Source organism: Culicoides brevitarsis, chromosome 3 (assembly GCF_036172545.1).
Source record: "Culicoides brevitarsis isolate CSIRO-B50_1 chromosome 3, AGI_CSIRO_Cbre_v1, whole genome shotgun sequence".
Lineage (NCBI taxonomy): Eukaryota > Metazoa > Arthropoda > Insecta > Diptera > Ceratopogonidae > Culicoides > Culicoides brevitarsis.
This window is the reverse complement of record NC_087087.1, coordinates 4,797,660-4,819,788: the sequence shown is the minus strand read 5'-3', so window position 1 is coordinate 4,819,788 and position 22,129 is coordinate 4,797,660. Positions and strand designations below refer to the sequence as shown.

Here is a 22,129-nt window from a genome sequence, read left to right as displayed (position 1 = left end):
CGAAGACGATCAAACGCGCACTGAAAGCTCGTCACTCGGACCAAAACCCATCAAGTTGACTCTTTTTCTCTCTCTCGTGAGAAGACGCCTGCGCAGCAATTTCCGCCCGTACAAGTTGATCCTACTCAAGGCATGACGTCAAATGTAAAAATTCCCTCCTCTTTCCATGGAATCCCTTATCAACATAAATATATCAAGCGATTTGCTCCGTACGCTGCAAAAAAAGCTCCGCTCATTGAGATATCGGAGTAAATACTTCAAAATTGAGTTTTTTCTTTCCAAAGGACAACGTTATTTACAATGGCATGGATTAGTGTTTGGACCCTTATTGTGCTTTACGTAACCGACGTTCTTGACTTCTTTCGTTGCGGGTGAAATTTTTGCTTTAACAGAGTGCACGTGAACGTAAATGTTTGTTTGTTTGATGTTTAAAGGGTCGGGATTTAAAGAAAATATTGAAATTTGATCGTTTTTTGATCCTTTGAGTGCTTTTTGGATGACTTTAAATCCTGAAATGAGATGAAAATTGTTATTTTTATTGGGAAATTTGTTTTGATGAGTTGTAAAATGTATTTTTAATAAATTTTTATTAAGGTTGAGTTGCAATTTTATGAAAATTTGATAATTTTTTATTTTTTTATTAGGTATAAAAATATTTTTTTTTAATTCATGATGCTTTAAAATTTAAATAAAATCATATTTTAATTTAATAATTTAAAAAAAATTGTAATTTTCAAACAAAAATTGTTGGATAATTTTTAAAATTTAATTTTTTTTTTTGAATATTTAGATTTTTTTTTTGAGAATTTTCTGCTAAAATAAAATTAAATTTAAAAAAAATATTTTAAAAAAAGATTTTTTACATAATTTCGAAAATTTATTTAATTTTTGACCTCGTTTTTGACTTTAAAAAATTATTTAAAATTGATAAGATTTTTTTTCTTAAATATATTGTCAAAAAATTTACTTAAATTGAAAGTAATTCAATTAAAATTTAATAATGATTTAATTAAAAAAAATAATTTAATTTTCAAAAAATTATACAATATACCAAAAAATTAATTTGACATAAATTTATAAAAATTTTGATAAATTTTTGAAAATTTATTTTTTTTAACAAAAATTTCATATTTTACTAAAAATAATTTGAAAATTAATTATTACTTTAAATTAATTTTTTAATTAAAAAAAATATTTAAATTTTTAAAAAATTTCAAAATATTGCAAAAAATAAATTTGATGTTAATTTTTTTTTTAATTTTTTGAAAATTAATTTTTTTACTATATATTTGGGTAAAAATTAAACAAAAATTTCATGTTTCACTTTGAAATTTTAAAAATTTATTATTTTTTGAATAAATATTAATAAACTAAAAAAATTATTATTAAAATTATTTTATTTAAATTATTATTTTAAATAAAAAATTAAAATTAAATTAAATAAAAATATTATAAAAAAAATTAATTTTTGACAAAAATAAAATTTTACTTTAAATCAAATAAAAAATTATTCAATTTTTTCCCAAAATAACACTTAATTTTTGATTTATATTAACAATCAACGCCTAAACTGCCGTAAAAACGCCAATAAAACATCTTTTTCACCATTTTTGCCATAAAATCAATCAAATCTCTTCAAATCCTTCCGTTGAAACCTTTTCTCCTCATTCCAGCCTTCCAAAAAGTTACTTTTCTTCCAAAGTTTCTTCTTTCACACGACACTTTTTTCCTCGTAAAAAATGATTCTGTACCGAAAATTTGCCCAAAAGCATTAGCAAGGCATTACATAACCGTAAAAAAAAATATTTTTTCACTCCTCCCGTTAAGCGTTTCGGTCCTTCTGAGATTTCGTGTGGGCGAAGTTGTTGATAAATTTTCGCGAATTTCGTTACTCGTCAAATTAAAGCTGAGATTGAAGCTGCCACGAGATGTCCTTTGACCTTTTCTTGCCTTTATTTGTCTTAAGAGAGAAGTTTTCAGTCAACATGTGATTGTTTGTTACGTGATGAGATTTTACGATATTTGTCTCTGTTCGGTGAGGCACGAAAAAAATCGATTTTTGTAAACTGTCCAAACTTTTTTTTTTTCGAGCAAACAACGACAGACAATCCAATTTTGTGATTAATGTTGCTTTACGCTACCTTCGTCACTCTTTATTTGTTAAAAATTGTCATGCACGGGTTCTTGATTTATTCATTTTTGGGTAGATGGAGACGTCGGGTTAATTCTAAAAAATAAATCAGAAATTAAAAAATTAAATAAAATTAATAAAAAAATTAAAATAAAATTTAATTAAATTTCAAAAATTATTTAAAAATAAATAAAATAATTTAAAAATTAATTAAATTAAATTAAACTAAAAATTTTTAATAAAATAAAAATAAATAATTAAATTTTAAATTAAAATTAGTTAAAAATGTGAAAAAAAAAATTGAATAAAAAAATATTAATTAATTTTAATTTAAAAAAAAATTGAAAATAATTAATAAAATTTTATTTTTAATAAAAAAAAGTATTGCAATACTTTAAAAATAATTATTAAAAAATTTAAAATAATGAAAATATTTTTAAAATAATTAACTTAAATTATTTGAATAAAACTAAAAATTATAATTAAAAATTGTAAATTAAAAAAAAATAATTAAATTTATTTTTAAAAAATTATATGAATTATTTTTGTTTTTTTTTTTGTATAAAAAATTATTAAAAATAATTATTAAAATATTTAAAAAAAATTTAATTAAATTAGAATTAAATTTTATTTAAATTAATTTAATTTAAGTCATTTTAATTCAAAATTTTAAAATTAAAATTTTAATTTAAAAATTATTTTCAAATAGAAAATAATTTTAAAAAATTAATCAAATTTAATTAATTAATAAAAAATTAAAATTTGAAGTTAAGAAAAATTAAATTCTAACAAATTAAAATTCAAAATATTATCAAATTCTTACCAAATTATTGTATAACTCATGTCACGCTTATCACTGTATACCAAAAACGACTGATTACCCACATTTTATGTACAAAATACGAGCAAAAAGGGGAACTCCAGTAAATCTTATCGCCGTATTTGTTTATAATTAGCGGCTGTTTGTCGTAAAAACAGTTCATCGAGGCAGTAAAACTCAAACTGTGAATCAGTAAGCAAGTGTCACAATGAAAATTCTTCCGTTATTACTCATTTTCGTGGGAATTGTCACCGCCAATCGCATTATCTTCCTCGAAAATCGAGAACATCAAACAGCAAACATGCTAAAAACGGCTCTTCAACCCATTCAATGCGATCCGGGGTATTATCCCGACACGAAAAACAAAATTTGTCGTCGGAGTGTTGGCTAAAAAAAAATTGTAAAATGTCATAAAAAGTGTTTCCCATATCTTATCGCGGTTGTAAAACATTCAATTTGAATGCAAATAATAATTTTGAACGCACAGTGTCTCATGAGATATCGAATAAAACAGTCACTCGAGTCAATTAAACGATGAAATTTATCCGAATTTTGCTTCTAACGATGCTTCTGATACTCGTTAAGGACGTCACCCATGCCGTGAAGATAATTTATCTGAGTCCCCGATATGGACAACGATCTGCCAGTATGCTGAAGTCGCCGAGAAAATTCGATGGAAATTGTCAAACGGGCTTTTATGCGGATACGAGAGCCGGAATTTGTCGAAAACAGATCTAAAAGTGACAAAAAAGTATTAAGATTTAATGAATTAATGATGAAATATTGGAAAAGTTAGGAAATAAAAGTGTTTGAATGTCAGATTTAATCAATTACAGTGTTCGATAATGTTTATTTATTGTTTTTTTTCTTATCAGTAAGTGATATTTTTGTCGAAACGTAGTAGTTTCATTTTCAAATTAGCACAAGATACAAAGTTTATTTGATGGTTTGAAGAGAGCGAAAGGCATGAGAAGTCAAAATTTTAAAGTTATTTAATTTTTTTTTTTAATTTTAACTAAAATAATTTTTATTAAAATTCAGAAAATAGAAAAAAAATAAATAATTTAATAAAATAAATATTAAATAAATATAAATAAATTAAATATTAAATATTTTTAAATTAAATAATTTTTTTTAAATTTATTAATTTTTTAAAAAATTAAATATAAATATAAAAATTTTTTTTTAAGGTTTTTTTATAATTTTAAATTAGTTTTTTAAATTCGAAAAAATCAAGAATTTAATAAAAATTTTTATCAACTGTGAGCTGAAATTGAAAAAAAATTTAAAATTTTATTAAAAATCGAATAAAAATTATAATTTTGGCCAAAATATTATTGAAGAAATATTTTACGAGCTTTGAATTTTTAAAAATTATAAAAATTAATGGAAATTAGTCTTAAAATAAATTAAAATTTTTATTAAATTTTTAAATTTAAAAATTTTTTCAATAGGTATAAATTTTTTATTTAATTTAATTTAATTAAAATTTTAAAAAATCAAATTAATTTAAATTAAATAAAAATATACCTTTGTACAAAAAATAAATATAATAGACCTAAATTTTAATGAAATACGTTTTTTATAATTACAAAAAATATTTTGAAGGCGAGAAATTTTTTTAAATTAATTTGTTTAATTTTTGTTTAAGCTCAAAAGCTCATAAAAAATAATAAACGTAACTTGAATAAATTTAGAACCATCAATATTTTAATTAAATTAATTTTAAAAAAATCATTAGAATTTTTTGATTTTATTAAAAATTTTGTATTTAATTTTAAAAATTATTATTGTAAAAAAAAATATTAATTAATTTATTAAAAATTTTCAAAATTTGAATAAAATTTCTCATAATGATTATTTCAAGGACTGAGAATTTCTTTTTATTAAATAATTAAATTTAATGAATATTTTTAAAATTATTTTCTTTTTAATATAATTTATTTTTTAAATTAAAAATTTAATTTTAATTTTTTTTTCATGAAAATCGTATACAACTTACCTCACTTAACTCCAAATAAATAAAAAAATCCACGAAAATACAAAATTTGAAGCCATTTTCCATTCTTTTCGAACCAAAAATTATGAAAAATAAATTAAAATCAAACAATTTTTTTAGTGTTTCTGAACTGTATATCTTTTTCTTGTGTTTATTTTACGTTTTTTCTCTCTTTTAATTTAATTTATAATATTTCATGTAACTCAGTACAGTTTTTCCTCTTTAATTTTTATTTTATTAATTTCATAAATAATAATTTTTATATTTTTTTGTTTCACTTACGCACTGATGTGTCTAATATTATATTTTTTTTTCATTAAATTTTTTTTTGTGGTATTTCCCTTTCAATTTTTACGTTACAATTTACTACTAAAAGTTATTTTTTTTTGTTTATTAAATAATTTTGTTCTATTAATTGTAAATAGTAGCAGTTTAATGATTTTTTTTTAATTTTTTTTTTGTTTCACAATTTTCCATTTAATTTTAATAATATTTTTTTTTAATTAATTTTAATCACTAAATGCGGTTTTTTTTATTTTGTCTCTTCTTTTGTTTTTTTTTTTTAGTAAAAGTTAAAAATAATTTTTTTTATTTATTTTTTTGAGATTTTAGACAAAAAAAAAATTATGGGACGATTTTATGATTTTTTTCTTTAATGATTGATGTGAGGTAAAAAAAATTATAATTATAATGATATTTAATTATTAGGATTCGTATGTTTTTTAAGTTTATGTTTATATTTAGTATGTTCCATTAATGTTAAATAATATAATAATAATATTTACAAAAACAAAAAGAAATTCTCGCTCGCGGTTCATAAGGACATAAATTTGGCTAAGAATAAAATTTTAATTAATTTTTTAATTAAAATAAAAAAAATGTAGTAAAATAGGAGATATTTATTTTTTATTTATAATAATATAATTAATGATGTTATTTTTTATTATACATATTTTTATGTTTATAAAATATATAAGTTGTAGAAATAGTTATAGTTTGTTTTTTTTTAAGTTTGTATTTTTTCATTTATATGTTTAAAGACGTTATAGAGGTATTTTAAAAAGAAACCCAATAATTTTATCGTTCATTGAAGTCTATTCTATTATTTTTTTTAGTTTATCTTTGAGGAGTGCTTATTTTTTTAGTGTTTTAATCTTACATAGAGATACATAAATATATATATTTTATTTTTTGGAAGTCTATTTTTTTTCATACCTTTAAAAATCTATTACTTTTAAAATATTGTTCAAAAGTGTTTTTTTTTATTTTTAAAAAATTCTATTTATTTTTCTGTTTTTTACCTAATAAAAACGAGGAAGGAGCTTAAATCAAATATATATAATCTTTAAAAACTATTAAGTGTATTTTTCATCACTGTCATAATTTACTGTTTTTTTTTACTTAATTTAATATTTTTTTGTATGATTCCTTGAAAACAATGAATGAAAATTATTAACGAATGCAACATGAAAACTAAAATCTAATAAAAAAAAATTATAAGTATTTTAAATAATAAAAAAATGAAAGCTCTAATTATAATAATAATCACGTTATAACTATTTCAAAGCGAAAAAAAAACATTAGAAACATAAAAAAAATTATTTAAAAAAATTGGATGAGCAAAAAAATACTAAATAATAATTATTTTAATTATTTTATGATATATGATGTGTTTTTTTTTGTGGGGGTTTTGTATGAAAATACTTGTCTTTGTTATTCGGCGGCGGCGGCGAGATTTAATTAAAAAGGGTTTGTGTGATTTTTTTTTGTTACTTCATATCTCTGCTACGATTCCCGTTTTTCATCGTAAATTAATGATTTTTGTAATTCAATGTCCTTGATCGATTGATTTTTTTTTGGATGATGGCAGAAAGCAGCTGCTATTTTGGATGAAATTATATTTTTTTTTTAAGAATTAAATGGAATGATGTGTTTTGTTGCGCGTGTCTGCTGTAATATTTACGTTGTATTATTATTTTTTTTCTTTAATTTATGTAGCTTGGTGACTTTTGAGGCAATTTTTTATTGTTGACTTTTTATATTTTAATATTTATTTCAGTTGACGAATGAGAAATTATTTGTTGATGCACTTAAAATACTATTTCTGGAAATAAAAGGAAAATAAAAAATTATTAGTTTTTATTTTTTAATTATTTTTTTGTGGAATTTTACAAAATATTATTATTTTTTTTTTAAATTAATTTTTTTTTTAAATTATTTTAAAATTTTTAAATTATTTTTTTTTTAATTAAAATAAATAATTTAAATAAAAAAAAAAATTAAAATAAAAAATTTAAAATTTAATTTTTTTTAATTAAAAAAATAATTAAATTAATTTTTTTAATTTTAAAAATAATTTAATTAACTTAAAAAAATTAATAAAATTATAATTTTGTAAAATAAATGTTTGAATCACTAAAGACCTTTGTTAGTCACTGAATAAGACTCAAAGGTTAGGATTAGCTTCAAATAATTGATTTTGCAAAAATTTAATAAAAACTCTTAACAAAAGGCATTTTTATCAATTGAGAGAGCTTCCTTCTTTTTGCTAAAAATATATAATATAACATAAAAAAATATAGAAAAAAATATAAAAAAAATTTATAAAAAATATTTTTTTTAATTATTATTTTTATGTAATACACATTAATTATTTTTATAAATATTTAAAAAAAAAAATAATATTTATTCAAAAAAAAATTAAAATTAAAAAATTTACTTTAAAATTTTTTTAATATAAACAATAAATAATTTAACATTTTTTTATTATTTTTATTTTTTGAATTTTTCAAATTTTTAATTAAATTTTTTTTTAATTTTTACATATTAAAATTAATAAAATAATATTCAAATTAAATTAAATTAATTATTTTATTAAAATAAAATATATTAAAATATATCAATTTTTTTATAAATTATATTTTTTATGTTATATCATAAATTTTAAAAATTAAAAAATTTTAACTTTTAATTTTTAATTACTTAATTTAAAATATTAACTTACCACACAAAACACTTAATGTAAGTTTTTTTTCCTAAGGGATCAATGCAATTATGATGATTCACATTTTTAAATATATATTTTTTTTAACTTAATAAGGTTGATGTCTTTGAGGACGACCTCCGCGTTGTTTTCCTTGAAATCCTGGACCGCCTAAAAATGATACAAAAAAATAAATTTAGTAAAAAATTCAATATTTTTAATATTTAAACATAAAATTTATGTTAATTTGTATTAAAACTACTTAAAAACTTAAATTTTCACACAACCAATTTTGTTTTTTTTTTATAATTTTTGTTTAAAAATAACTTTTTATTATTTTTTATGTAAATATTTTTAGTTATTTATTTAAATTTTGTTCTATCCTATGATATATAATAATATTATTTATATTTTTATGGCCGAACATTTGCTTTTTTGGATGAATTTTTGAACGAATGTGTAAAAAACTTAAAAAAATAATTTTGTGCATGCATGCAAAACCAAAAAATTGCTACTACGGGGTTTGTTTTGGAATTTTTTATGTACATGAGACAATATTAAACAACAAAAATGGTGATATATGATAAAAAATTAAAATAAAATTTTGATATCTAGCTCGAATGCAAGGGAATTTTGTCAGATTTGGTCTATTTTTGTATTTTATTTAATACCTTTGCCCCCGCCTCGTGGGCCTGAACGCCCTCCATAACCGCCGCCGTAGTTGTAATCACCATACTCTATATTAATATACAGAAAATGATACACATTTATATAACTTTGTTCATTTGTTCAGCAATTTTTATATAAAAATTTAATTTTTTTCTATTCTAAGGTGCAGAATTTTGAGTTTTTTTGAAATTTTGGTTGTGATTTTAACATTTTTCAAATTTTTTAATGAAATTTTTTACTTTACATGTCCTCCCCCTATAAAACACCCAATCAATGCGTTAACTGAGTGTGGTAAAAAGGAGTTTTACTGTCCCACATATTGAACGCCGATACTTTTTCACAAACAACAAAGCTCGAGCTGCCTGATATATATGTGGTAGATGCACAAATGCACATGTAACCGTGACCTCCTAACCTACTTTTCTCCATTTCTTGCATTTATTCTAATTATTTATGTAACTTTTTTGTTGAAAATGTGAAAAATGTTTACAAAAAGAGTCTTTTATCTCGGAAAATTACACGAACTCTTATCAAATTACGATGATAGATGAAAAAAATTATGAAAAATTCATGCATGAAGAAAGAGAAAGAGGAAAGAAAGTAACATGACAGGAAGAAATTAGTTGAGAATGAACGTCTTTTGACCTTTCAACGTACGGTGTGTGTTGAAAAGTTGAAGGTTGCTGAAGAAAACGATGGAAATTTGCAGAATTCTTGATGAAAATGGAGATTTTTGAACAAAGAAGGTACGAGGAGACACGATTTATTGCCGTTGAAAGGACTATTTGTCAAGATTAACGTCAATTTTTGATCGATTTTTATATTTTTTGTACCTTTTGAGTGTAATTTTAATAAGAAAGTGACAAAATTTATCATTTTAAGCCGAAATTATTTCAATAAATGATTAATTTTTGACATTTAGACGAGAAATTGAGTTCATATAAAATTATTTAATATTTTATTAGATTAAATTTTTAATAAAATTTATAAATATTATTTAAAAAGTTAAATTTTGAACCCTTTTGAGGACTTTTAATGAAATTTTTAATTTAAAAAAGTGAATTTTTAAAGAAATTCGAACAAAAAATCAATAATTTCTTTAAAACTTTCGCTTTTATAAACTAAAAATCGACTAAAAAGCTTCTTTTAGGGCTTAAAATGTAATTTTTTAATTAATATTAATACTTTTATTAAAAATTTAACCTAAATAAATATTAAAAATTTTCCTGAGAACTCAATTTTTCATAAAAATGTTTAAAATTAATCATTAAAAGTACAAAATCTTAACTTAAAATAATAAATTTCATATTTTTCTTATTAAAAATACTCAAAATTAATTTAAAAAATAATTAAATCGATAAAAAATCTTTAGTTTCTCGCATTTTTTGCCATATCCAAGCAAAAAACTGTCCAAAAACATGAAAAATTAACACAAAATTGCATTTCGTGACAATTCAAGCAAATGTTTTCGAAGCTTCATCTGGCACCAATTCGACACCGATCCACAGTTGGCAATCCATAAACCAGTTCTAATTTGGTGCGACACGATTTCAGTCCTTTCACGACATTTTTCTCCAAAAATTCTTCATTGTTCAAACCTTTAAAGACCTTTTTTAGCCACTTTTTTGAAATTTTCAAGCTAAAAGGTTAGGATAAGGTTCGAAAAAAATTTCTTTGGCACGAATTTTGTTTAAAAACTTTGACACGTGGGTGCTTTCGTTGACAAAGTTTCCTTCATTCTGCCATGGTTCTTGCAATTTCCATCGAAATTCTTCGTGAAAAAAAATTTTTTTAGAAATAATATTAAAAGAATCCCTTTTTCCAAAAAGAAAATAATGAAAAAAATTTTGATGTGAACTAAACTCACTTGGTTTCGGCAAGTCAGATCCCCCATTTGCTGAAAATATAGAAAAAATCGCCCAATTTAATTTTATTTTTTTACCAATTGCGGAAATTTATCCAAAAAATGGTAAATTTCACAGAAAAAACGACAAAGTCGTTATTTGTTGATTAATTTTACATGCAGGGCAATTATTTTTCTTTTATTCATGACGTAATGTTGTTGTTGAGTCGACTCGTAAATATTTAAAATTTGAGAAGATCTTTGACTTTCGAATAAAGTGTGGTTTAGAACCTTAAAACTACCTTAAAACAACATGTATAAAAGAAAAAAATAAAATAAATCGTCATAAATACATAAAAAAATATTTTTAAATTTAATTTTAATTTAATTATTTTTAAATTTTTTAAAAAAATTTTTGAATTTTTTTTTTATAATTTTTTAAATATTTTTATAATTTTTAATTAATAGGTATAAGACATTATTTAAAAAAAAATTAATTTTTTTTAAGAATTTTAGATAAAAAAAAATATTTTAAAAAATCCGTAGAAATTTAAAAACAAAATAGAAATTAATTTTTGAATTTAAAATATTATTTTTTTTTTAATTTAAAAAAATTAATTAATTTTTATAAAAATAATTTAAAAAATTATTAAAAAAAAAAAAAAATAAATAAATAATTTTAAAAAATTTTAAATTTAAATTAATATAAGAAGAATTGTAAATTATTTTTTAAGTTTATTAATTAATTCAACTATTTTTAAAAAAATATATTTTTTTATTATTTTTATAAAAAATAATTATTTTTTTTTTTTTTTAAGTTTTAAATATTTTAAAAATTTATAAAAATAAAAAAAAAAAAAATGAAGCAAGAGAGAAAAACAACAAACAAAAATACTTACTCTTCACACATTTCAAACAAAAAGTAAAAAGAAAACAACGAAAAATTCCAAGGAAACAAGAGATATTTGGGTTGATTTGCTTGTGGATCGAAATAAGGACAAAATACGTGGCGATTCAATGTCATTCTTCTTATTTTAAAATTAATTTTTAAATTATTTTTGAATTATTTCTTATAAAATTTTAAATTAAAAATTATTTTTTTAATTAATTCAACTTTAAAATAATTTTTTTAATTGAAAAAAAAAATATTTTGAATGACATTGCATCACAATCATTTGTAACATATATATTTTTTGTATAAATATATAATCTATATGTTTAAGAAAAATATGAGAAACACATTGTTCGTTCTTTTTTTTTGTTTTTTTTTTCTTTTAAGACTTTTCATCTTAATTTTTTTTATTTGTTGTATATTAATATTCCTTTCGTGATTTTTTTTCCATTCATGATGTTTTCATACACATTTTTTTTAATATATATGATGTTATTGTTAAATGTTTATTCTTTTTTTTTTTGTATTTTAAGGATATTTGTCTGTCTGTCGAATCAATGTCACAAAAAAACCCACAAAATTAAAATAAATTTAATTTTTCAATTAAAATTTATTCTAAAATTGTTAATTTTTTTGTTGTTTTTTTTTTTAAGTCCGTATTTTTCCTGGATTGCATTGATTTTTCCTATTTGTTTTTTTCGCATGTTTCTTTTTTATTTTTTCTTTTTTGTATGGAATGTCGCGAACAACATCCATGTGTCAAAGAAATTCCATGTTTCACAATGTATTTCCACATATTTTTTCTTTTTTTTTGTTTAAATGATTCGTATTTTTGACCTTATTAAGCATTTTTTATCAACAAAATATCTCTTGAATTGAAAAAGTTTCGTGTTGTTTACTTTTAAACTTTTTTTTATCATTTGTGTGAACGAGTAAGTTTTTTTTTGATAAGATTTGTTGAAAAATTTAACTTGAAAAAATGCATTTCCCCACCGAAATATCTACGTTTATAGTATTTTTTAAGCTAACATTATTTTTTTTTCATTATATATGATTAATTATTATTATTATGTAATGTTTTTCTTTAAATATATATTTATATAGAGCAATAATTTTTAATATATTTTTAATTAAATACTAAAAAAAAAATAATAAATTGTTGAATAAAATATTGAAAATGTTGTTTTGATTCTCGGATATTAATAATTTTTTTTTACGCAAACTCACACATATTTCGATATTTTTTGTATTTTTTTTTTTTCAATGAATTATGAATTAATTATATTTATTTTTTAATATTTTATATGAACATTGAAACACTATTTTTTACTAAAATTTCTAAAATTATTAATAATAATGATTAATTATATATGTTTCAAAATCGCAAAAAGTAATTTTTTTAAAAAATATTCTACCAACTAAATATTTATTTGATTATTATTTATGTTTAATATTTTAATATTATTAATAATTATTATGAAAAAAAAAATCAAAATTTATTAAAAACTATCAAATCCAAATCCCAAAAATTATAAAAAAAAGAAAATTATTAAAAATATTTTTTTTAAAACACAAACCGATAGGAAAATGCATTTCATTCATTTCTGACATTCTAACATTAATATTATAATTTTTTTTTAGTTTAACTTTAAGATTATATTTTTTTATGTATTTATGATATTATTACTTAATAAAATAATAAAAGTTATTGATTTTTTGACCAAATTACTTGCTACTCGAAGCTTTTTTTTCGTATGTATGTTTTGGTGTGTAAAAAATATATTTAAAAAAAAATAATAAAAAAAATGTTTATAATTATAATATATATGTATATATAATGATTACAAAGAAAAAAAATTAAACCGAATGCGAACATTGGAAACATGCAACATTCTTTATAATTTTAAATATGAATTGTGTGATAACTACGTCGTTTTTTTTTCAAATTTTTGATGTTGTTCAATTAATTTTTTTTAAATGCGTGTGTGTGTTTCTTTCATTCTTCTTCTTTTCTTCATCTTCAGGATATTATTATTATATATAAGCTTATATGGCTTCTGAGTCTGTCCCACATATATTAATATATAATTAAATATATATGTATATCTTACAAACTATATATATAATGTATATATATTTTTTATTATATTATATTTAATGTATAATAAAAAGGTAATATAATTAATAAAAAATATTAAACATAATATTTATATATATATAAAATAACTAGGAAGTACAGCATATGATGCCAACTTTCATTTCTCGCGCGATTTGTTAGTAAATATTTTATCCTTAACAAAAACATCTTATATAATTTTTTTTAATATACATTATTTTTAATAATTATTATATACACATCACTTTGGCTCGAACGCAATTATCAACCAAAGCAACATATACTGTTATAATAATAATAATTATAATAAATATTATTTATTTATTAATAAAAAAAACTGTTTGATTTTTATTTGGAAAGAAAAAGCGTAGATGATGTCAAGGCGATAATTATTAATTATTTGAATCCGTAACTTACTTCAGTCAATTATTTTTTAAAAATACAAAAAAAAAATTTTTTTTTTGATTTGTTTCTTTATTATTTTAATAATTTTGGAATTTAATTTTTAATACAAAAAAAAATCGCTGTCCAGAATCAGCTTTCATCCGAATTCTATTAAAATATTATTTTTTTTTATTATTTTAATAGAATCTGTTTTGGTATCTATAAATGATAGAAAATTTTGGAAATTTAGAAAAAAAAATTTTAATGGAAAAAATCCATTCCAATGTTTTTGAAAATCTCAGAGGGAATTTAAAAGACGTTTGTATTAATTTTATGACCAATAACGACTGAAGCAGTGTACGGAATCCAAAAAAAAAAAATTAATTAAAATTTAAAGAAAATAATTATTGACTTGAAAGATGATGGAACGGTGTTTGTCTGTATCTTTGTCTTAAAATTTATTTTTTTTTTTAATAATTATTTATTATTCATTATTATTATTTTTTTAATTCTTCTTTTATTTATTATTATTAATGAAAATGATAATTTATGTTTTACGTTATCAAAAAATATAATTAATTATTAATAAATTTGAATCTTTTCTCGAGACAAGTGTATGATTTTTTTTAAGAGTTTTTTTTTCACAAAAAGAGAATTATTTTAATTTTCAGAGCAATTTTTTTCCCGAATAATTTTTTTCAAAGCAAAATCGAGTCACTTACATATTTTTTTAGCAATTTCGTGACACACCATTCCATGTTATAGATTTTTTTTTTATTTTTGTAAATGTTCTTGCTTGACAGGTTGATATAATTGTGTGAAAAAAAATTGCACAGCGCCTTTTTTCATAGTTAATTGTATTCTCTCCTTACTTATACACGAATCAGGTACATTTGGATTCAAATTTATAAATATATGTAAATCGATCGATCGTACATCGATTTTATTATTTTTTTTCTTTTAATATATATAAATAATAATACAAATAGAGGAAAATTCCTCTGAGTGTCCTGTATATCCTAAATATATATACTTGTTGTTGTTGTTCTTGCTATTATTTAATAATTATCATCTCCATTAAACGTTTAAAGTCGCACTTTGTGTATTTTTATTGAATGCAAGAGTCCTGAGGACTCCACTCGGAGGGAGGCGACTATCTATAACTAATAGGAATATACTCGGAGACAACATTTATATGAGATTTGTTGCATTTTTCTTAGTTTTTTGTATACCATGTAAGGCCTTTGGCATGAATTTATCAAGAAATCAAGGCACTATACTCATATAATGTAGTATTTAGTATATTTTGGTAACTCCGATTATTTGCTATTGTTGTGTTTTGTTCAAATGAAGAAGACAAATAATGGTTAAAAATTTCAAAATTAAAAAAAAATTTAGCTTAAACATTAACTTTACATAATTATAATGATTAAATGATTAAAAATAGACAAAAAAAATTTTTTATATATGAATTTTAATGAAAAAGTGTGAGTTGCAAAAAAATAATATATGATTTGATTTGACTTTTAATATATATATTTTTTTATATGTACTTTTATTATTTTATTTTATTATTTTCGAAGAAAAAACATTTATTATATATTTACGACGTTCAAGAAAAAAAAATTAACTGTGTTCGTTGGTTGTTTCGAAAAAGAAGAAATTAATTATTTAACCGTTATTTGGCTCCGAAAAATTAATTTGATGGTTTTTTTTTGTGTTTGTCGAGGAGCATCAAGTATATATTTTTTATCACACGCATTTTTTGTTTTGTTTATTATAGTTGATAACTTTCTTCTTTAATTTATATAATTTGTCGATTTTTTTTTACTTTCTAGGATTAGTATTACGTGTATTAACTTTATTTTGGTATTTACCATAATTTGGATAGCCACTGTAATATCCACCGTATTGATCATAATCATAATATCCCTGATTGTAACCGTATCTGTAATGGGAGAAGAAGGCAATTGGTCAAAAAATTACAGATTTTGATTGCAGCAGGTCAAACAATTTTTTATTTAAAGGCAAATAAGTTTAATAATTTTACTTTTTTTTTTGATGAATTTTGGTCGAAAATTAATTTATTTTAATTTTAAAAAATTATTTAAATTTTAAATTTAAGAAATAAATATTTTTTTTTTAATTTTTAAAAGTAAAAAATTATATTAATAATTAAATTAATTTTAATTAAATTTTAAAAAATAAATATTTTTTTTTAATTTTTAAAAATAAAAAATTAATTAAATATTTAATTTAATTTTAAAATAATTTAAAAAATTTTAAATAATTATTTTTTTTTTAATTTTAATTAAACTTTAAATAATTAATTTAATTTTAATTAAATTTTAAAAAATAAATATATTTTTTTAATTTTTAAAAATAAAAAATTAATTTAAATATTTAATTTAATTTTAAAATAATTTTTATTAAATTTAAAAATTAAATTATTTTTAAAAATAAAAAATTAAATATTTAAAAATAAAAAAAATTATTTAATTAAAATTTAAAAAAAAAATATAATTAAATTTTAGAAATTAATTTTGAAATAATATTGAATTATTTTTTTAGAGAAAAATGAAGAAAATTTAAAAAATAATTAATTTAAAATTTTTAAAAATTTTTTCTAAATTTATTTTAGATTTTTATCTTCAAAAAATTAAGAAAAGTGAAATTATTAAATTTATTTGCTCTAAAAAAAGGGAATTTTTCAAAAAAAAGGGATGGAAAACTAAATTTTTGTGTAAATCCATTTTAGATGTAAATGACCCAGATGGGAGTCAAATACCTTTCATTTCAACGGCGGGATGGATTTTTGTTATTGCCATGTACGATTAAGGTAGTTATACAAAAAATTGATATAAATCCTTTGCCCAGGGTACAAGGCGACGCGAAAAAAAGGTGAGAAACTCGCAACTTACCCTTCATAGTATGGAGGTTGACCGCCTCCGTATTGCCCGTATGGAGGATATCCTTGATTGCCCCATTGTCCGCCAAATTTGCCGCCTCGTCCTCCGGGACCTCCGCGTGGTCCGGCGCCGCGTTGGAAACGTCCTCCGGGTCCCATGGGGAAACCGCCGGGAGCATTTCCGTCCTTTGGTGTGGCACGCTTTACGTCGACTTCCTTGCCGGCGATCGTTTGTTTGGGCGTCTTCAGCAACTCGTTCACCACTTGCTCCGAGTCGAACGTGATGAAGCAGAAGGCTTTGCGTTGGTTCTTTTGCTTGTCAAATGGCATCTCGACTTCGACAATGTTGCCGAATTGCCCGAAGAACGTCTTGATTTCGTCGTCGCTGATTTCGGGTGTCAAGCCGCCGATGAAGATTTTGCCGTGACGTGCCTTCGCCTTCTTCGGGTCGACTTTCTTGTTGTTGATGATGTGATCGCCAGCATTGGAGACCTTGTCTAAAGCTTCAGCTGACTTGTAGACGATAAATGCAAAGCCGCGAGAGCGACCCGTGTTTGGATCGGTTTTGACATTAATGTTTTCGATTTCGCCGTATTGTCCGAAATGATCACGAAGTTCCTCTGCAAAAAAAGAAAAAAATTGTTAATAAATTTTTTTTTGCAAAAAACAACAAATTTTGATAATTTTTTTGTGGATTATCAGAATGTGCTGTATAGGTTATCGTCAATGCTTGTCAGTAGCAGAACTGATTTAAATAATTCATCATTAAAAATTTTTTTGATTTTTTTTCGGGTTGAAGTTCATATAATTATATTTGACTGATTTTTTTATGTATTAAAAAATATAAAAAAAAAAAAATTTTGGAAATTTTTTATAAAAATTTTAAAATAAAATTTTAATTTAATTAATTTTTCACAAAATTAATTTTTAATTTCTTAAAAATAATAAAAAAATATTTTTTTAAACTAAAAATTTTTTGATTTAATTATTTTTTTTTTATTTTAACAAAATTTTTTATTAAAATAATAATTGATAAAATATTTATTTTTTTTAAATAAAAAATATTGTTTAAAATTTTTCTAATTTTAAAATTAATTTAATAAGTTTTATAATTTTATAAAGAATTCAAATTAAAGATTTTTTAAAAATTAATTTAAAAAATTTAAATTTTAATAATTTATTTAATTTAATTTTTAATTGAAAATTTCAAAGTCAATTTGATTTTTAATTAAAAAATTATTATTAAAAACTTTTTTCAATTAAAATTTTAAAAAAATTAAAATTTTTTACTAATTTTTTTAAAAATAAATTGAATAAAATTTTTAATAAAAAAATTATTTTTAGGTATATGAATTTTTTTTAGTAAAATAATTAATTTTTTTATTAAAAAAATAAAAAAAAAAATTCAATTTAAATTTTAAAATTAATTTTAAAATAATAAAATTTTTAATTACAGAAAATATTTTTTTTTTTTACAAAATTTGTTAAAAAATCAGTCAAAAATAATTTTTAAACTTTTAAAATTAATAAAAAAATAATTTAAAAAAAACTTACTTTCAGTTGTTTCCCAGCTGAGACCTCCAACGAATAATTTTCTGTAAGCGTAGAGAAAAAATAGAAACTATCATGACATGTTCGAGCGTTAACGTTTGAGAGAAAATTGAGAAAATTTTATATATTTTATATAAGAAAAAAAAGTAGAAGCAACTTTGAAACTTAACGTTACGTTAACAAAAAAAAAGTTCCTTAACATTTACTTTACAGTTAATTTCTTTACAATTCTGAAAATTTCTGTTAAAATTTATATTTATTAATAATTATATATTTAAACGTTTTTACGTCCATTTTTACATTACATTCATTTATTTTTATTTTTTATTTTATTTAAATAAATTACTAAAGCACCATACACGACGAGCGGCAAGTAGTATTCAACAGACCGAGCAAGTATTCAAAGAAATTCAAAAAGACTCAAAAGAAATCGAAAGAAAGAGATCAAACAAACAACGAATCGAAAGGCAAAAAGGGCCGCCGCAAGAAAGCCCTGTGATATTTTTACGTGACTTTACGTTAAATTTACTCTGATTTGACATCTCTCAAAAATTCTACTATAAATTTTTTTTTCTGTCATGAAATTAATTTGAGAATCGTTATTTTTTTTATTGGATTTCTGGATAAATACCATCTTCATCTTCTCTTCTTCTTCATCATCTTCATCTTCATCGCAGGCGGATTCTCCATGATTCTCTCGCGATTTCATTGTTTCTTCCTCCGCAGGACAGGGAATTTCGTATCGCGGCATTTTTCTCGTCTCTTGTGAACCAGCGCGATTTTACATGACAGGGGCTGGCTGCGTCTCCAACAACAACAACGATAACGACAACGAATTTACCAAACGAACCAACCAATGAGGCCCGTAATGAGTGTTTTTCGCTCACATTTTTCAATCTCTTTCTCTTCAGGTTTCACTCATACACCTGCCGGAGAGGAACAAAATTAGTTCACTCAATCAACAGGAAACACTAAGAGGATCTCTGACTAAATTTTAATCTTTTTTTTTTGGCAAAACTGATTTTTGATTTTTTTAAGTTATAGTTACGTTAGAATTATTTTTTCAACAACAAAGAAGAGTAAGCAAGGCATCCAAATCTCTCGAGTGTTTGTTCAATCTGTTTGTTTACTGAATTAATTGAAATCTAAAATTTGGCATCATTTTTCGGCTTCGTTCGATTTTTTTTTTGCAATTAATTTCGGTGATTCTTTAACTTTTACTCTAAAGTGTGTCTCTCTGTGGTGTACAGAAAAAATATATTTTTGATAAAAAATTTACATTTTTTGTTTTAATTTATAATATTTAAAAATAGATAAGAATTTACATTTACTTAACTTTGTTTCTTAAATTTAATAATAAATATTTCATCACTTTAATAACAAATTTACGTTTATTGTTTAAAAAGATTAGATTAGAATTTTTTTTCTTTAAATTAGGCTGAAAAAATTATCAAAAATGTTTCAATTTACAAAATTTTTAATTATTTTTTAATGTTTTTAAGCGAATTTTTGATAAAATAAATGAAAATTAAAATTTAACGGTCATTTTTTGAATTGACATTTACGAAATTTGTAATTAAAAATGTCAAAAAGATAGAAATTATTTTAAAAAATTAATTTTTTTATGAAAATTTTAAAATAAAAAAAATTATTTTAAAACAAATAAATTTTTTAAAATAAAAATATTTAAAAAAACGATCAAATTTTGTCAAAAAAATTATTTAGAATAAAATTTAAGAATTTTAAAAAATTTTTCTTGACAAATTAATATTAAATTTTTAATTTTTTTAAAAAATTTATTTATTTAATTTTAATTTTTTAATTAATATTTTTTTATAATATAAAACTAATATTTTTTTTTAAAAAATTATTTTTTTTAATAAATTTCTATATTTTGAAGCAATTTTTAAATAAATTAAGGAAAAAATTAAATTAACGGAAAATATTTTATAATGACATTAGCAAAATTTTCAATTTTTGAAAGAAAATCTGAAATATTTTCTTATTGTTGAAATATTTAAGAAAAAATTCGGCAACAAAAAAATTATTAAATTTTTATTCATTTTAAATAATTAAATAAAAATTTTTTCTTTGACAAATTTTTTTTAAAATTTTTAATTAAACTACAAAAAAACTTTTTTTATATTTTCGAAAAATTTTAAAAAAATTGTAAGAATTTTAATAGAAATAAAAATTTGAAAATTTCTTTAATTTTTTTTCCAATTTTTAAAATTTTATTTTTTAAATTTATAATTTTTTTAAATGCATTTTGACAAATTTTTAATAAAATAATATTTTTTAGATATTTTTTTATTTTTTTTTTTTTTAAAAAAAAAATTAATTTTTTTTAAAATTAAAAATTTTATAATTTCAAGAAAAATTTAAATTTTTTAATAATTTCTTCTGCCTAATTAAACAAAAAAAAAAGCAAAAAATGTTGAAAAAAACATGTCTGTTGTTGAAAAACCGTCTGATTGATCATAAACTTTAAGTGTGTACCACGAACGAGATAAAATACTTTTTTTTTCTAATTTTAAATCGAGGCAACAAAAATGTGGGTTGATACGAGCAAATAAGTTTCGTTGTATGCGTTTACACTTTGTCCGATAATTATACAAAGTCAATTCTATCTCAAAGGGACTTTAGAACGAATAATTAGAAAAACACGTTTTTCTTTGCATTCCAGCCGATTTTGACCTTGAGAAATGACAAAAAGACACGTCATCGGCTCCGTTTCAATCGAACATGCGGTTTTTTTTCGTAATCTCATCACGGACTGTGAATTTACAGGTTATTCAACTTTTACATGGATTTTTTTTTTTATATTTTATCAATCAGACGTTCTTTCATCGATCAAAGTACGAAAAAAAATGAATTTACGATGAAATTACAGATTTACATTGTAACGAGGCGTGTATGTATAGAAATATGGTAATTAGACGACGACGAAAGCAATAAAAATTAATGAAAAAAACGCAAAAATGCCGGCTTCGGTACGACACGCACACGAGGCTTGCTTGCGAGAAGCGTTCATGTGACATCATGCTCGTACGTGAAAAAAAATAAAAAACCGAGCGCCATTTTGGAAGCGTCACTTTTTTTCTGGGGCACATTTTTTTCGCCGGATTTTCGACTTTTTACGCCTTAAATGAGGCGGCTTTGCGGTATTTTTGCGTTTTTTCGTGTAAATTTCAACTTTTAATGTCAATTTCGAACACAAACGCGAAAAAATATTTTTTTTCTCTCGTTTTAGCACGACGCCATTTTAGTAGCATGATGATGCACTTAAAATCTAATCGGGAAAATTTTCGTTTTTAACTGCGAGATTTCGACGAAAACGGGAAAAGTTAGAGTCCCTATCTGGCTATCGTTGCAGCAGGATTGGAAAAGTAGAGAGAAAAAACGGGCAACGAACATACCTGTCATCATCACGAGCTGGAGGCCCATTCTGGTTGTCAGAGTTTCCATTGCCATTCATTTGAACGTCTTCGCCGTCTTTAACGTCTTGCGTGAAGTCTTGGCCATTTTGTGAGTTTTGTTCTTGTTCCGACATGTTTGCTGTGTTTAATTTGGATTTTTACTCGTTTTACTTTTTGATAATTTTTATCAACTGTGTGTGTGGAAAAATTTAATTTGAAACTATTACACGAGGTAATCTCTTTGAAAAGCGGCACCCAAATGAAAGATGCCAAGTAAAAATCGTGAGACGTATGAAAATGTTGAAATCCCAACACGCATTTGGAATTTTTGATTTTGCATTGGGATTGATACTGTTTTTCGTCGAATACATGTTCTATGTTCTACTTTGTTTTTGGTCAAGAAATTTTTTGAAA

The 22,129-nt window shown here is 21.5% G+C and overlaps 1 protein-coding gene and 1 non-coding gene across 5 annotated transcripts; both read right to left on the bottom strand.

Moving 5' to 3' along the window:
- Window positions 1-6,251: 6,251 nt before the first annotated feature.
- Window positions 6,252-21,961, bottom strand: LOC134835777 (RNA-binding protein squid). Of its 4 annotated transcripts, XM_063850732.1 has the most exons (8): window positions 21,716-21,961; window positions 18,300-18,340; window positions 16,759-17,365; window positions 15,715-15,785; window positions 10,470-10,499; window positions 8,605-8,670; window positions 7,955-8,104; window positions 6,252-7,054 (listed from the first exon to the last, which is right to left on the bottom strand). In XM_063850732.1, the coding sequence occupies exons 1-7, from the start codon at window positions 21,847-21,849 to the stop codon at window positions 8,043-8,045; spliced, it is 1,011 nt and encodes a 336-aa protein (XP_063706802.1). In that variant the 5' UTR covers window positions 21,850-21,961; the 3' UTR covers window positions 6,252-7,054; window positions 7,955-8,042. The 4 variants fall into 4 exon arrangements, with proteins under 4 accessions (XP_063706802.1, XP_063706804.1, XP_063706803.1 ...); XM_063850734.1 differs by lacking the exon at window positions 8,605-8,670; XM_063850733.1 differs by lacking the exon at window positions 10,470-10,499.
- Window positions 17,441-17,516, bottom strand: LOC134836204 (small nucleolar RNA snR61/Z1/Z11). The gene has a single exon (XR_010162269.1). It is a non-coding gene; the product is annotated as a small nucleolar RNA snR61/Z1/Z11 (small nucleolar RNA).
- Window positions 21,962-22,129: the final 168 nt, after the last annotated feature.

What these genes read in the sequence shown, in the direction of transcription:
- LOC134835777 (XM_063850732.1), bottom strand. Translation starts at nt 21,849, where the DNA reads ATGTCGGAACAAGAACAAAACTCACAAAATGGCCAAGACTTCACGCAA. An exon ending in CCAGCTCGTGATGATGACAG is followed by an intron (nt 18,341 to 21,715) that starts GTATGTTCGTTG and finishes CTACGCTTACAG; the next exon opens with AAAATTATTCGTTGGAGGTC. An exon ending in ATCTGACTTGCCGAAACCAA is followed by an intron (nt 8,671 to 10,469) that starts GTGAGTTTAGTT and finishes ATATTAATATAG; the next exon opens with AGTATGGTGATTACAACTAC.